At 33.1% G+C, this 17,616-nt stretch overlaps 2 protein-coding genes across 2 annotated transcripts in view; both read right to left on the reverse strand.

Moving 5' to 3' along the window:
• Positions 1-2,091, reverse strand: part of LOC132701289 (collagen and calcium-binding EGF domain-containing protein 1-like) — a 34,052-nt gene extending 31,961 nt beyond the window's left edge. The window contains exons 1-2 of the mRNA XM_060669087.1: positions 1,735-2,091; positions 275-401 (exon numbers count right to left, since the gene is read on the reverse strand). The gene's annotated coding sequence lies outside the window, so the exon portion shown is untranslated. The remainder of the gene's footprint in view (positions 1-274; positions 402-1,734) is intronic.
• Positions 2,092-10,010: 7,919 nt separating this feature from the next.
• The window catches only part of LOC132700336 (fatty acyl-CoA reductase wat-like), a 29,876-nt gene continuing 22,270 nt past the window's right edge, over positions 10,011-17,616 (reverse strand). The window contains exons 4-8 of the mRNA XM_060667569.1: positions 17,462-17,571; positions 16,789-16,981; positions 14,748-15,002; positions 10,409-10,666; positions 10,011-10,206 (exon numbers count right to left, since the gene is read on the reverse strand). Coding sequence (XP_060523552.1) covers positions 10,053-10,206; positions 10,409-10,666; positions 14,748-15,002; positions 16,789-16,981; positions 17,462-17,571 — 970 coding nt within the window. The 3' untranslated portion in view covers positions 10,011-10,052. The remainder of the gene's footprint in view (positions 10,207-10,408; positions 10,667-14,747; positions 15,003-16,788; positions 16,982-17,461; positions 17,572-17,616) is intronic.

Here is a 17,616-nt window from a genome sequence, read left to right on the forward strand (position 1 = left end):
AAATTGATTCACCTAGTAACAAAAATTACATTTGCCGAATCTCATTGTCATCTGGTACCAAGATTATTTGGTGATAATGCACTCCCTCTATCACGCCTTTTTATCCCCGGCCGCAGCACAATAACGATTCCGAGTAACACATATATAGATTATGTCTGTCCTCTTTCCTCCCTTTCGCTATATATATTTTTTATTTTCGGAGTTTGATGAACAAGCTGATTATGATGATCACAGCAAGAGATCTTTTAAAGAACATTGCTTCGAAGTGACTTACTTGAAGTTACTTAAAGTCGTTGGTAATAAAGATAGTGTCGTATTTGAGAATTCCTTGAGCCGTCGCTTTAGCCAGTCGTCCATCCATTAGTTTCAGAATTCGAACGGGGAAGTTTTCGGCGAACACGCTGTATAAAAGGTGTATTTTAGTGAACTGTAGTTTCCCAATAGATACATGGCATACGAACGGAGGACCGAGCAAGCACTCATTATTATTATTTGGTTCATAATTTTCAAGAAACTAAAAAGAAAGCTTATGGTTTTCGACTGAAAGGATTTTTTTGCCAAAGGTTGTTGAATTTTGGTTAATTCCAAAAATACGAGGAAAATTCAAAATAAATCCCGGTCCTGTTCTTAGTTGTTTGTACATTTGTTTACTCGAAAGCGGGATACGGTGCAGTGGGTCAGAAGCTTCCCAAAATATTTAAAAAATGCTAATTGGTTACTAAGGAGCTAATTGGTTAACATGAGTATCTCTATTTGAAATAAATTGAAGTTACAACATGAGATTTGTAAATTTGCATTAATTTGTTTCATATCTCGGTTCTTGTAAAGTACCAGTGATATGACAGTGACAGTTCTGAAAGTAAATGAGGATAAATTCCTAATACCACCACACACCTAAGTAAATAAAATATGATTCATTTTCTAAAATTGTTGCTTCTTAAAGTTGGTTTATTTCTAAGACTTTAGTTAGTTATGTTGCCTAAGAAATTAAACTTTAAACTTCCGGTATGTCTGCAAGTAGTTTTCTTTATTATTATTATTAATCGAATTTATAGTGCCTCGCAAAAAAAAATCAAAAAGAGGTAGAAATTCTAAACATGTTTACCCAATAACCTCTAAAGATAATATGATAATATTTATTAGGTAGCTTTTTTTTTTTATTGAAATCATTTGAGTTACGTTCATGATTTTAATGAGAACTTACTTACTTATCGGAATAGAACTTTAATACTTTGAATTGTTTACCGTAAAAGTCAAAGAGACTTTTTAAGATAAAAAAATAAATCATGCCCCACTTATAATTAAGACCGGACTTTACAAAGTGCGATAAACATAAACATAACAAAAAGCTAAGGATCACTGAAATTGGTTATTTAACTTAACCTTAACATACGAAGGAGATCTAAATTATTTTATTTACACATAGTTGATACAGTTTTAATGAAAGTGAAATATGAATTTTTAAGGCTTTGTAGGAATATGGGGGAGGTGGATAATACTTTCTTTAGTTACTCATTCACAGACTTAATATACAGGGGTATACTCGTAGACGTTTCAGCACAAACGTTGTGGACTTTAGATACTTCAAACCCTCCTTTTCTAAAATTAAGGAACGAAAATGAGTACTTTTCAGATGTTCTCTGGTATTCAAATACGTCGTTCGCCCACTTTTCCCTTTGACATTTTATTTAAACAATAATATATGATGACGTTAAACTATAATTAAATTTTCACCCTTAAACACTGGCAAATCATTAGCGAACGCTCCGCACACGATGTCCGGAAAATAAAGGAAATCGCGCGAAATCCCACTTCTGACGTTTGCTGATGCCCCGGGATCCGACGACTTAGACCGTCCTTCCGCTTGTCCACTAAAACGCGGCCGACGTTACATTATCAACATGTTATCGTTACGTCCAAATATGAACCCCCCGGACAGCGAGGACGCTTTACGAGAGGCTTAACAGTCTCCCGTGGGTTCGCGCGCGAGTGTCCCGACCCGAAACGTCTGGATACGGTTGTCACGACGAGCACATATTATTACGTAAGGTTTCGGCAAACTCGAGCGGGGTGCGACTGAAAACGCAAGAGTGACATGCACGATATCTTTGTAATTAGAAACGTTTATTGAGCCTGATGATTAATTGTGATGAATGGCTCGAGCGGGACATAATTAATCATGGGCGGAGGACGATAAAATTTTTGCATGGAGATCTTTGTTCGACCGGCTACAAATGTCGGAGTTGTAGGAGATTAAAGCTGCTATGTTCTCGGTGGAGAAAAAAACAGCATTTAATCGAAAGCTAGACGAGCGATTAATTTCACTGGTCTGCAAAAAAAATTTTTTTTTCTCTCCTTGTTGTTTTCATGCATGAATTCATCTTATTTTATGCTCTAAACACGGAATCTGATATACAAATAAGTACCACACGTAGGTTTTTAATTTAATATTTATTTCATCAAAAAACAATATTATTAAAGTATACATTATAATTTATTTTTTTTCGAGAATCCTCGATGTCCTGCAGAAATAACAATCATTCTCATGATTTTGAGGCTCACTCCAAATCATTGGCATTGCAAACGGCATGGATTTGTGACTTTCTTCAAGCCAACCTCTCAACGTTCTTGAGCAGCTATTGAAGCATACTTTTGGCAACCAACTTTTATCTCGCTCATCGATAGAAAATCCAAAATGTAGCTTATAAGCTGTTTTAACCAGATCCGTCATGACATGTCGCTGTGTTTTTAGTATGAATTCCGCGCAAATGTAGCAAAAACAATCTGAGGAATTTTTACAAGTCCGTGGCATTTTATAACCTAAAATCACATAAAATTAATTTTAAAACAACTTTCAAACTTCTATTTTATATTTATTGACTCTACTTTATGCAAAATTTACAAAAATATTTGATATAAAAGGTAAACAATTAAACGACAAGTTTTCACTGAACTGTTGTAGTGTCACAATGAATACTGCGCATGCGTGTATTTACTACCATAAAAATCACCTTCGGCACTTCCCACCTTTCTCTTACAACTCTCTGAAACTCATTTTGTATGTATATTTACTTCTTGTAACGTTGGCGAATGAAAAAATTGAAAAAAAAAAACAAAATTTTGAAATAAAAAAAAAATTATATCGAAAAATCTAGACGTGATAGAAAAAATCGGCCAACGGGGATAGATTCAAAACATTTGAATCATTATACTTATAAAATTATTTAAAGGAGGATTTCATGGCCAACCAGTGTTTTTGCAAGTAATAGTAAAAACCGACAACTTTAGATCAGGCCTCCAAAAAAGTATCTTTCTTTAATTAAAATATGAATATTTTATGGGATGCCTATGCTCCATTAAAAACAGTCGACCTTTAAAATGAAACACTTACCTTGGATCACAGAAAACCCTAAGTTTCTAATAAAATTAAGAAATAAAGCCAAACTTAAGTACAACAAAGAAAAAACAAGCCCGTTATAGAGCGCTTAGAAACTTTAGTAACATTTGATCCATTGCGAGAAAAAAGCATATATAGAACATTCTTTAAACAAGGAAGACAAAAAAAGTATTTTGGAAATCTCTAAAAAATTTATATGTTATACAAAGTACAAAAAACAAAGGACAAAAATTCCTGACCAACCGTCAAATCCAGATTTTATAAACAAGTCTTTCGTTAACTCTATTCCAATTTCAAATTCAATGATCGACTACTATGAGAACTCTCCTTGTTGTCCTTGCCCTTTTATATTAAAGTACATCTGTCATTTTATGTTTTTCCCTCTCTTTGGAAAGTAGCTAATATTGTCCCTCTTCCTAAGATTGACAACCCGCAATCGTTTAGCAAGTTAAGGCAAATTTATAGTCTAACAATATTACCCAACGTGTCCTACAAACTCAAATACCAATGGAGAAACAAAAGGAGAAACTAATGGACAATAGACAGGTAGGTTTTAGGAGGGGGCACAGTTGTGCTACAGCGCTTCTTTAAAAGGATTGATGAAGGTAAGTGCACTGTGTTGGTTCTACTCGATTATTTTAAGGCTTTTGATACCATTAGTCACAATATTCTGCTCACTATTCTTAAATGCTTAGGTTTTGGGAAGGCATCCGTAAATGTAATTAAAAACTACTTAACAGGGAGATAACAAAAGGTGGCCCCGAACATAAGAACTGGGGTTCCTCAAGGCTCTTCTGGATCCCTTCTGCATCTGTTCTTGTTGAGTCGAACTAGCTAACGTTTCGCCAGTCATCCTGTTAGCTTCTTCAGCTCAGTTCAACTCAACAAAAACCGACGCAGCAGGAATAGAGAAGTTTTATGAAAAGTATTTTCTAAGACTGTTTTCTGCATATTATTATGGTTACTTTTACAAAATAATACAAATAAAAATATTGTTACCGTTACCAGAATGTGTTTTACTCCTCTTTGATTAACACACAATAACGCGTTTTACCACAAACCGAAACTCAATTTTACGTACTTGACGCGCGTTTCGCCAACCAAGTTGGCATCTTCAGGAGAAGATTAAAACTCAGTTTTATTCTGAATATCTGAGTTTCGGAATATCCCTGGCATTGGAGACAAGATAAATTATTGACTGACGCCTTTTCTTTAACTCAAACTCTTGCCTTTCCTGAGTTATTTAGTCGAATCTCTGCCATAGGGTCTAGCACAGGTTACCCATAAGTCCTATGTCTTTCCCACCTAGCCCCAGGTTGTTAAGATACGATATGAGAAGCTCGTGTTTGACGTCAAATAATTTTTCATAATCTATGAAGCACATAAGACATCTTTCCTCTTGTGGTGGTAGCTCTGTAACAGCGTTTGCAGGGTAAAAATATTTTCTCTAATTCCAGACCCGCTTTTGAAATCAAATTCATTGGTTCCGCTCACTTCTTCGTATTTTTTGTATACTTTTGTGTTTGTAACACGGAGAAAGAGTTTTAGGAAATGACTCATGCGACAATTTTGATGCATAGTTCACAGATTTATTTTTTCCAAAGAGATTCAGATATACTTTCTTTAGTACTTATATGTGTCGTTGTTGTCTTTGATTTTACACTTTTGATCCATCAGTTTTTCGCTGCTGTCTTATTCTCGGTGAAGTACGAATAGACGCTTGTTTGACATCAAGTCAATATTTCTTGGTATTAATCTAGTGTTAATAATATTCTATAGTTCTATATTGAGATGGTGTCTGTACTTTGTTCTTGTTTGTTCGTCGTTAAGTAATTTTGGATAGAATGTGTCAGTCTATTTCTTCCTGGCATTGTGTTGACTTTGGTTACTGTGTTTCTAAAGCTTCTGTTGATTATGATATAATTTATTCGATTGGTTACAAACTTTTCATCCGCACAACGATTTATTAGGTGAAAATCTTAAAATCAAATCCACTGACACAGCATTGCAATTATTGGGATGTGTTATCACATGACTCCTCTTGCCATTTAAAAAAAATACTTAAAATGATGCCCTGTTGTCATTTTGACATTTTGAGTAATTGTTTTTATGTCACGTCATATTAGATATTTTAATTATGCCGAAACTACCCCCCACCCCCTCTAACTCAATTAATGTCGAACTCGACATGTCATTGTGGCTAATAAAATAAAAAAATGAACGTTTAACGACCCCCTCTTTGATCTCCATTCGTTCGGCGCGGGAAAAAAAAACGGATGACGGTCGCGGCGGGAGGGGGCGGAGGCCCAAAAACTCAATTACCCCGAAAACCTCCCCTCGGGGCACTTTTCGCGTCACAACGCGTGATGGCGTTAATTATTTGCAAGACGACGTCCGTTTGTATATCAGGCAGTTTCAATTATTTCTGCCCCGCCATTGTTTTAAGCACTTTGCCGTGACGCAAACAAAAGCTTAAGGCTTTCAGCAGGTGGGAAATTAATCAGGAAGGCCCACAAAAGGATTAAATTTTACCTCCGGCTCGGCGTAAATACGGCCGTGCCGTTTCGCCGCCATTTTGTGCGTTTTCTATTTTTTTTTCGCGACGTGAGCGACCCCTCTCGGTCTCCCTGTGCCACTACCAGAGAAAAGCTTTGTTCGAGTTTCTGGTAAAGCTAGAATTTAAGAATTCCACAAAAGCTGTGCTCGATTCGTTTATCGTTTGAGAAAGTTTGATCGACAAATTAAACCCAACATGGCGTCTCAGGGCAAACAAACAAATTAAATAACTTTTCTTTATCAGCGAAACTGTTTAGCAAATGATCTTACTTTCCGTTTGTTGAAAGTGTTTCGCATATTAATTTTTGATTTTAAAGTGTATTTTGCCTTTCTTAGCTCATGATGTGTATAGTGTAGAAATATTTATTTTTGTTAGTGTAGTAAGAGTATTTATTTTACTTTGAAGGAGATAAAATATCAAAAAGGTTGAGAATGCCTCACACACATCATCAAGTCGCTTTAATCCTTCGAGCCTCACCCTTATAAAATTATTCTTTAAAGACTTGGCATATTATTTTAAAATTTGTATTTTATTATTTTACAATATGATTTGAAAAATTAAAATTAAATTTTTTTTTGTAATGATGTCTGTTTTTCAAATTTGAATCATGAAACTAGAAGTAAAAAATCAAACCACAGTTTTATTTTATTTTTTATTTTACATATTTACTATAATAATACATAAGCATAATAACATAAATAAAACATTTTTACTAATAATAATTAAAATTAAGATAAATTAATTTGTAGTAATAGGTAAATACCTATAATACAATAATATTATTATGTACTCTTTTTAAAATTGAGCTGTCATTATCACCAATATTGTTAATTATTTTCTGTTACTTTATCTAAGGCTCAAACAAAGTTCTTTCTCCTGCTGCTATATATATTCCTTCATTTGAAACGGTCTGTGGTAATATAATTCAAAATTCGTTGCACGCATCTTTTACGCTATTTTCGAATAAATAATTAGTATTTTTTAGAACAATTAAAATATTGTAAAAACTGTTAAGTGTTGACATGTATTATTATTAATAAAAAAGTGGCAAAATTCAAAATGATTTCGAGACAAGATTTAAGAATAGTATAATTATTCATTTATGTGAATTCCTAAAAAAAAATTATTTTCTCTAAACACAGCATTTCATGTATTTAATTAAGTAATGTAGCTGAGATCAAGATGTTATGCTAATTTAGCTTAGACTCACTTGTGGCGAGCTAATTTGTCTATTACGATTTATCCATTCCCCTTTCCAAGGTGTATTTTATCTAAGTTTTTATCGCCATTGATCCTGGATAGCTTGGATGAATCTCTCTGTTCCAGATAACAGGTCAGGTATAAGGTGGACAATCCCCTCCATCAACGTCATTGATTTTCCATTATTTTTCTAATGTTTGATTTTTTTATTTCAGGAGGAGTTGAAAGTGGTGGAATGGTGGAATTAGTGGGTTACATGCTGAATTTCCTGGTTTAACAATCCCCTTCTTTTCTTTTTTTGTAAGAATCTTTTACTACCTACTAAAATGCTATTCACAAATCTTCTGGCTTCTCCCTGCGTCGGTTCTTGATGAACTGAACTTGCTGGCCTTTCACGAATTATCCTGTTGGCTTCTTCAAAGCTTTTACTGAAACTAACTAACTCAGTTTCAGTTGGGCATCAAAGAAGCCAACATGATTATTGGCGAAACGTCAGTAAGTTCAGTTCATCAACAACCAGGAGGAAACCAGAAGATTTGTCAATAGTACCTCGCCTGGTGGTTTAATTAGTACTAAGTGAATCATTGTCATTGTTTTATTTTTAATCAATAAAAATTTACTAACTCAATACTCAACTTAACATCCAACACCTGTATTTATCCTGTACTATAAATCGGTAGGAATTTAGGGAACGGTCCCGTTTAAAATGCATATTTAAAGCACTCGGCGACCCCCTTAATACCTGATTTATAGTTCTCCTACGTCATAAAGCATCACTGTGGCCTTATCTGACTCTAGAATAAAATTTATTTTTCGCGTTCTCGTATTTGTCACTTTTATTTGTCCGTTAGAAAACCGTTACGTCCGGATCGAGATGGCAACGTCGCCGTCTTATAAATTATTTTATTGCAAACTTATTCCGATTTAAGCGGCGACGACGAGTGACGTTTTTTGTTGTCTTTTTAATTTTAAAATTGTTGGTCGGTGCGAAGAGATAAATAATTGCGTATCTTTTTACTTCGTCGTTTTTAACTATCCGGGTGTAATTAAATTCGTTGCGGCGCCGCCGGCGTCGACGAGTCATACGATAATTACCCGAACTTAGAAAAACCGTGAACTCAATGCACCTCATCAACTATCTTGCGAGACTGCGGAAAAACAATTAAGACGACACAAATGAGCTTAATCGCCGAGCAATGCCGTCGCCGCAGCGATGCCAGTCATTTAGATGGATTGTCGGCCGGCGAAATCATCGTAATTTCGAAAAATAAAACTTCGTAAATCCCTCCAAATTCCATTATAAAACTCTATATAAATAATTACTGCCTTAAACCACTGATAAATCGTCATAACTCATCGATAAATCACCATAAATCATCGAATATTCTCAAAGATATAATACATTTCTTTGAGGCGTGAATCACAAAGGAATGGATTTAAATATCGGTATAGTTCACCATAATTTATAGTATTACTGTGGGTTAGTGGATTAGAAAGATTATCGACTGGTGAAATCATCGTAATTTCGCCAAATAAAACTTTATGAATCCGTTCAAGTTCTATTATAAATCTCTATATACATAATTACTAATTTTTAAGGCTTAGCTAATTTAAAATCATCAATAAAGCGTCTTAGATCACTGTAAATCCACAATAAATCCACATACTTCACTGTAATTTATAGCAATGCTGTGGGTTAGTCGATTAAAAAGATTCTCGACTAATGAAATCATCGTAATTTCGACAAATAACATTTATAAATCCGTTCAAATTCCATTATGAAAATGTGTATAAATAATTATTGTCATAAATCACCACAAATCGTAGGAAATTCCCAAAAACATAACGCAATTGATTAGGAGGCTTGTTGGCTGACGAAATGATGGTAATTTCAGCAAATATATTTTTTTTTAAATCCGCTCAAATTACTTTAAATAAGTATATGTGTCACTACTACATTTGAACTTATGGCTAACAATCTGAAAGACTATCGTGTTAGCTCAATAAGTAAATTGGTGATTAGTTGATTGGTGAATTGTTGTAAATCATCGATAAACCAAAATAACTTCTCAAAAATGCGCTGCAATTTTTTCAAGCTTGCAACGCGGATAAAAGTAGGAATATAAATGATAGGTAAATTGCCAATAAAACATATTAGATCAGTGCCGTCGACCCAATTCAAATCATTTGGACGCAGTATTGGCCTGCGAATTCGTCGCAATTTCAACCAAAAAAACTCATGAAGAAGCCACTAGGATTATTAGTGAAATGTCAGCAAGTTTGTTTTATCAACAATTGACCCAGGAGGAATCCATCTGTGATTTAAATCTTTTGAAAATTATTTTTAGACCATTTATAAATAGTTGTAAATCATTGATGAATCACCATAAATCACCGGAAACTTAAGATCACACCGTAATTCTTGGACGCGGATGAAATGAAACATCTTGGTTCTCTGCAAATCCCTAATAAACCAGCATACTACTCTATTATAGCAACTATGCAAACTATTTAGGCACGTAATCGAGAATATATAGCGAAATCATAGTAATTTCAACAATAAATTGTAGTTAGCAGCGTTAGAACTTGGGGATAACAACCAAAAGGATTAAGAAATATGTGATTTCTATCCCATTAATAAATCGTAGATCATTCATCAGCATAAGTAATCGGAATTCGCCACTAAATGTCATAATCCGTCAGCGCCACGGCTATAACATTTAGACGCTTGATAAATAATAGTGAAGTCGTCAATAAAGCGCATCAAACCCCTGCAAATCCTCAATAAATCAGCGTAAATCACGATACCTATTCGTGTCAGTTGTACTCTGGGTTGACAAACGGTAAAGAAAAGAAAACGTTCGTAACATTTATTAATTTACTACAACAAAAATAATGTTATGACCTAATCGAGTACCAAAATTCCGAGAAGATTTTTCCCAGGTGTGACGTGAGCAGAGGTCTGGCGAAATAGAGCAGCAGCGCTTTCAAAATAGGGAAAGAGAGCAACACGACGAACAGGTACTTGACGATCTTGTGGAAAAACAACAACCTGAAATAAAAAACATATTCCACGCCTAATCACTGATGTAAAATTCGAATTTCTTAAGAGCATAAAAGGATAACACGTGCCTATCACATTTCAGACTTATTTCTGTCAGACGGTAAACTTATTAAGTTAAAAGGAAACGTTGAAGCACAAACGAAATAATTCCCCCCTCTCTACCGACGAGAAATAGGGTAACTGGGTTTACCTCCGATATCGCTCTTTGTGATACTCAATTTTCGACATATCCTCCTTGAGTATATATTTCTTTAATCCCATCAAGATGTTCTTCAGATATTCGTCGACGTTAATGGAGCTCAGGTCAAAGTGGAACGTAACTCTATCCGCGGGACTCAGTTTTTCCCATAGCGCTTTCACGTTGTTGTTCTTAATTGTCCACTCGTTTAACACGAAGTAACTCAATACGTCAGAAAGTTTGGCTATCTTCGAGTAAATCTTTCGCATCCTGTAAAAATCAAAGTACATGAATGGGAGTATCGGGTGTCACAACTCCCTAGCGGAGAAAAGAGTTTTTTTTTTCTAAATTGCTTAGACGAGACCCTCCAGATTTTGAGAAGTTGGGAAATGTAATTCGGGTGTTCAAATAAATTGTTTTGTTAAAATATTTGATCTAACGCATTTTTAGATTAATTGGATATTTAACAGCTCAATGTTGTTATTTTTTTCTTAATAACTGGAGTTAGATTTCGCATTTTTTAAATAAAATAATTATTCATTACAAAAAAAAATCCTTATTAACCACCATAATGGATTTTTTAACTAGTTGTATTGCAAAAACACCTATCATTTAATCGATAAATGGAAATAAATATAATGTTTATGTATAAATAAAAATTTATTTTTTTCTTTCTTTCTCTATTTCATTTTGTATTTACGTGGTCCTGCAAAGTTAATAAGCCACTATTATTTTTACTTGTGTTTAAACACATTTAGGAAGAATATGGTGTATACTGTATAATTCATTTATAATTAAGTTTCGTATATTTAAATAAAATGATGATGCTGTAACGCATTTAAAAAAAAATTAACAATTTTTTTTACTATTAACCATTGTAATTGCTTTTTTCAGCAGTTGTATTACAAAAACACCTATCCTTTAATCGATGATAAATAAAAATACCTTTTTTTATTTCTTCCTTTCCCTATTTCATATTGTATGTACTTGTGTTAAAACATTTTTAACACGAAGATGGTGTATACCGCAAAAAATCCATAAACATAATATTAATTATTCAAAATACATATATTTCGTAAAGTACCTATTAAAAAAATAGTTCAAATTGTAACCTGTAGCTGGATATATACCCATAATAAATTATTAATTTCTGAATTATATACAGAACAAAATTTTATGTCACAATTATTAAATTTTTTTGTTTCTGTTTCTGCAGAGCGTAATTGGATTATGCAATAATTATATTATTATTATTTATTTTATTCCATGTTATTCATTTGTAATTAGAAATTATGTTTTCATTATATACAATACGGAAGAAAAAAATGTGATACAAAAAAAATAATATACTAAAAAATTGATTATTTTAAGAAGAATACTGGAAAAATTTTGCTTATGTGGTCTTCTCGTATACGTACGTATATGTAATTTTCAATTTCAACAGAAACTTAGCCCGAAGCCGTCTGTAACTTCTTTCTTGTTTTGACTGTCCAACTCAGTTAACTTATTTAGCTGCGATCTGGAAACCCAGAGGAGGTACGAAAAAAGTTTCGTGTTCTCACCCAAACACCCTCGACATCAACTTCGTTAATTTAAATGAAACACCCTATATTTGAACATTTTTGGAATCCTTGTTTAAAATAAGGGTCACTTTCTTAAGAAATTCCTAATCAAATTTTGTATAGTGTATACAAAAATTGAGTTCATGTGTTGTTTATTCATATTTTGATTGCTCCATATAAAATTGTGTTGTGACGCTACTGACCCAGATATTGCAACAAAAATTTAACCAGAGACTAAGGAGATGATGCACTACTCAATCAGTTTGGCAGATGCTCCTCAGCTTATACAGGTTGGCCAAATAGGTGGTGCCGTTTTGGCGAATTCAATTAACAAAATCTCAAAATTTTCAAATGGAACACACTATATTTTAATTCAGTTATCAATTCTAGGACAAAAAATAATGTAAGTTTATAATTTATCTTTTTTTTTAAATTTTACTTACTTTTTAAGATATTCGAGGTTTAATATAACACCCGTTTTTGTTGAATTTAAAGCTGCCCACAATAGGTCGTTTGTTGGCAATATTAGGTATTTTTTAAATAGCAAATACATGGTTCTACTTCTTTTAAAGATAAAACTCCAGATATACTTAAAGTTTATAGGCTAACCAAACAAGGTAGCAAATTTGAATAAATAATTATATAAAACAAAAAAAAACAGAAACAAATAACTAAAAAAGACTTAAATATGGTGATACTGTAATATATTTTCAATATATTGTATGTTTATTTATTAATTAATTTATTAATATTTATATCATATTTATATTTATATTAATTTATTATTAATTTATTCATTATTATATTTATATTTATATTATATTATTTATTTATATTATTACTATTAATTAATTATCGATATTAATATTTATTTTAACCAAGGGTTTCAAGAATGTCCAAATATATAGGGTGTTTCATTTCAAATAACAAAGTTTTTGGGAAACTCTGCATCAACAAAATTATAATATTAAATCTTCAGGAGAGTCCAAAAAACTTTTGCACGAAACTTTTTTCCCTATCCCCTATGGGTTTCTAGATCGTATAGTGGATCGTTTTATTTGGAACACGGTGTAATTGTATGTTATATGTACCTCTAATACCTCTAATATTGTTAATTTTATTTTTATAAGTTTTCATTGTAATCTTCACGAATAGAACATTGTTAGAAGACAGGCAACAAAGATAATTCAGCAGCTAAGAAACTAAATTTCTTAAAATTAAAAATTTTGATGTTGCAAAAAAGTGTTTTTTAATCACGAACTATGTATTAATCCTTCTGCAGATGAAACTGGTTCAAAGTCCCGCTCGAGTAGGTAACCATTTTTTTTTTATATCTTTTTTTCAAGTTTGTTACGCCCTGTTCAGTGACACCGCCGCCAGGACCAAGGGAAAAAATGCCCGATCTCCCTTATCCGCATTCTCATCAAATCGTATCGTCTCTGAGACGTCCTATCAACTTTTTATCCCCTACTTCATTTTATTTCATGACGGAACACGGGTAGCTTTCTTTTTTTTTCGGCCGGCTCAGAAAATAAGTGCCACGGTCGTTACGAGCCGTTTTGTAATTAATCTTTATTCCCGGCACTTCGGGGGGGTTGAGGGGAGCACCGATTAATCATCCCTGATATATTAAATATATTGACTTTCCTTTAAGCGACGGCGGACACCTTTAAATAAAATAAAAGTTCCCCCTTACGATTAAACGATAATATGCTCTATTTTTTTTGTTGCTTTTTTTATGTTTTCATTTGTTTTCGAGATACACTATAGACTTTATAATTTTCTTATGGGCACTATATTATCCATAGGCCATAAAAATACTTATAAATGCATTTATCATCATTCTTAGGGTAACAAAAGCAAAGAGTAAGTCTTTTTTATAGTAAGATATAATCAGGAACAACATGGTATTAAATAAGCATCACGAATTTTATAAGAAATATCATATTTATTAGGGTAATTACTTATTTAAATTAAAACTGTGCATTAGCAAACAGTTTTAAGTCAAATTTGAAGGATTTACTTTTTACCGTTAATAACTCAAAGAATTTGAAGCTTTTATGAAGATTGATAAATATAAAGTCATTAATCTTCAAATGTCGATAACTCGATACTATTTTATTTGTTCATTTTGTTTTATAGACTCATACTTCATTTTAATTAGCTACATTTTAGATTGACTCATTTTTTTGTATTATACCGCTTTTGTCCTAGGTTTTGACGATGTTGCTATTAGCTGATATCCATAGGATAAAAAAATATTTGTTGTATATCTAAATGTCGATACTACATTGTTTGAGTAGTATTTTTTTTTTATTTCTGAAAGGGCAAGTATTTATGTCAGATTCAGTAGGCGTACTCAGTAACCGCCACAGTTGGCCATGATGAAAAAAAAATTCCCTTGTTGAGTCTTTCTCTGCTATGTGTATGGTTAGTTTTGGTTGGTTTGATATCTATTATGAATTATTGATATATGAAATTTTTGTTAACATATACGTCGATGTCGATTAAAAACGAAACGAATTCGTTAACATTTACTCTACTAATTATTTTATCTTGACAATGATATTAAAATAATAATTTTGTTAATAAAAATATTAAGATTACATACAAATTAGAACGTTTTTTTAAATAAATATTAAACTTTACATTTCGTATTGTCCATTTTCGTAATTCAAAATAAACTTATAAGAGCAAACCCTTCTTTTAAAATATCTCACCGATGTTTCCCCATACGTGACGTAGACGTAGACGTAGACAAAGCTAGCGAGTGCGATAGAGCGACTTACCTCGGTTTTTGACACGTGAGCATCAGCAGCGTGTCGAAAACAAAAGCAGGCACGGTCTGTAGAACGAACGACAGCGAGTTAAACAGGTGCTTGTTCTCGACGATGTAAAGCACCGGACTCCATATTGCTTTCTTAAACGGCGGAAATCCGCTCGCCGCGGCTCTGTCCGTGTATTCTTTTATCGATATGTAGAGCGGACTGTCGTATCCCGAGAAATTTAAAACTTTGGGTTCGTAGTTCAGGAAGTCGTGGACCCTGCAAGTTACACGGGGATGAAACTTTCTTGATATAAAGCGAGAAGTAGCGATGTAAGGCCTGTTCTGGCACCGATGGCTAGATTCGTCCCCCTGCGCATACGCAGTATAGAAAAAAAAAGAGTTTTGGTTAGTTGATACTTCTATAATGATTTTCTGGATGTGTACATAAAAAACCCAAACAAAAAATTCTTTGGGTTCCTTGATTCATTTGATAGTTATTTTCGAAAGTTTTATACAGCCTTGCAATTTTAGTTAGTGACTTAGTGACATGAGGATTAATGGTGTACACTGTGTAATATCTATGGGGACATATATTGGGATATATGGGATTTCCTTTATTTTAAATAAAAATAAACATATGTTGTTTTATGTTTTAAGGGTCTTGGTTTTTTTTAGATACTAAAGAAATCTAACAAAAAATTATCCAGGAATTGGCTTTTTGAAAGTTACTTTCAAATCTTTTCTGTCCTTCGGTTCTGGTTAGTTGGTGGCATACAATGGGGGGATAAATATGTAATAATTTATAACAGTTCCTTGTTACTCATTAACCTTAAAATACTTATATTACTGGAGTTTTTCTTGGCTTGAAATTGTTCAGCAAAAAAGCAAAAATGGATATTTTTCAAGAATAGAAGATATAAAACTAATTGAAATAGAATATAAAAATTAATAAAATAGTTTATATATAATTTCCCTAAGGTATGTAAATATGTTTTATATAAAATATTTAACTATTTAATATTTGCATATTTTAGATTCTTGATAAATATCCACATTGTTTAAAATTTTAAAGAATTTTTGTACTACTGAACAAACTTTACCTAAGAACAATAATTTTATAATAATAATTTACAATGTACAGTTATTTCTCTGTGGATTTTGTGGGCATTTAAACAAATTAAGCCCCCGGCTGGTTGGGAATGACATATGATTTACTTTCTTCAAAATAAATATTAATGTATTTCATTGTAGTTAAACAATACATTTCATATTTTCTGAAACTCTTGTCTTTCTTAGATATGAAAGAGGACTAACAAAGAATTATCCACTTAATATAAATACCCATAGTTGGAAATTTATTATTTCAATTATTTGATTGCTATTATTTGCTTCAATACGTTACGAAATGTGTCGGTTTTCTAGGAAAAAGAGCGGGCTGTCGTATCCTGAGAACTTTGACACTTCAAGTTCCTTGTTGAGGAAGTCGTTCACGATGCAATGATATAAAGCGAGAAGTAGTGATGTAAGGCGTGTTCTGGCACCGAATTTTTTTAGAATTGTTTTAAAGTTGGTGGGGGTAAGTAAACTAATTTGAATTTATAAGGGTTTTCTGGGTGTGACTTGAAAAACCCCAGGGTGTAGAGGATTATATGCTCCTTATATTTCTTAAATTTAATATCTTCTGATTGTCTTGCATATTTTTATATGTAAAATGATCCCAACAAAAAATTGTCAACCACATTTACGTACCCACGGTAGGAAATTTATTCCTTCATTCCTTTCATAGTTATTTTTAAATATTGTGACTTATTGTGCACGTTTTTCCTTGCTTATGACGATAAAAAAAAGTTCATGGAGTGCAAAAAGTTTGAAATTCAAGATCTCAAAGATCTATTTAACAAATCATATCAAAACTATTTAAAATCCCGTTTCCCTCGCTCAGATCACCAGGATGCGTTGTGGAATAAAAACAACCTTAGATCAATTATTTTTAGTGAGGTTTTGAGGCATCGGAAGCCGATCGCGGCTAAATTAACCTCAAAATCGAGAGTTTAAATACCTACCACGTGTTATAAACGTCCCAGGCAAAACACAATAGGGCATTGATAACCATATCTCCGGGGACTGTATCGGCTTTTATACTGCCGTTGCCCCTCGCGACCCGTAGAATTCCACAGTGCTCGGATAGAAGTATGCCCAGGGGACCGTAGACGTTATCAGTCCAACCCGGAAAAGGCTCGGACACGGCCGAGGTAACTGGAAAGTGGAAAAGAACAATCGACATTTTTAATAACGTTCTGTTCACGGATTCCGAGCGTCGGAGTTGTGCTGCTCCGAATAGAACGTCATTGTTTTGGCCCGATCCAACGTAAAGCTGGTTTAAAAATTTAAAGAGCTAAAGAAAATAATTTTTATGCGGAAAATACAGACTTAAAATTCTCTTTTATATACTAAAAGTACTGAAATCCACTGAAAATAGTGGGGGAAAAAACGTTGTTTATCTTTAAAAAAAAATTATAGGTAACAATATATTTTGAACATTTTAAATTTGATAATTTGAGAACTAGAACTAGTACTGCTGCTATCAGAATCAACATACATATGTGACGATCAAACTTGAATATCCTGGAAGGCACGGTTACCTCAGAAGTTGGCAGTGGGTCAACAATGAAAGAAATCCCGTTGGTAATTTCTCAACTACGGTTATTATTACTATTGAATAACGATTCCACTTACCTATTGTAGGCCTAAACAGCCCTATCGGTAATTGGCCGCCCTTTTTCTGCAACAGATTCTCAGCAACCGATTTGGTGAAGACGTAGGAGTTCGGGTACTGGCCCACAAACCTGCGAATTCCAATGAACTTTTCAATGCATTGTTGTAGCAAGTTT

This window comes from Cylas formicarius, unplaced genomic scaffold (genome assembly GCF_029955315.1).
Source record: "Cylas formicarius isolate icCylForm1 unplaced genomic scaffold, icCylForm1.1 PGA_scaffold_4__25_contigs__length_36172078, whole genome shotgun sequence".
Lineage (NCBI taxonomy): Eukaryota > Metazoa > Arthropoda > Insecta > Coleoptera > Brentidae > Cylas > Cylas formicarius.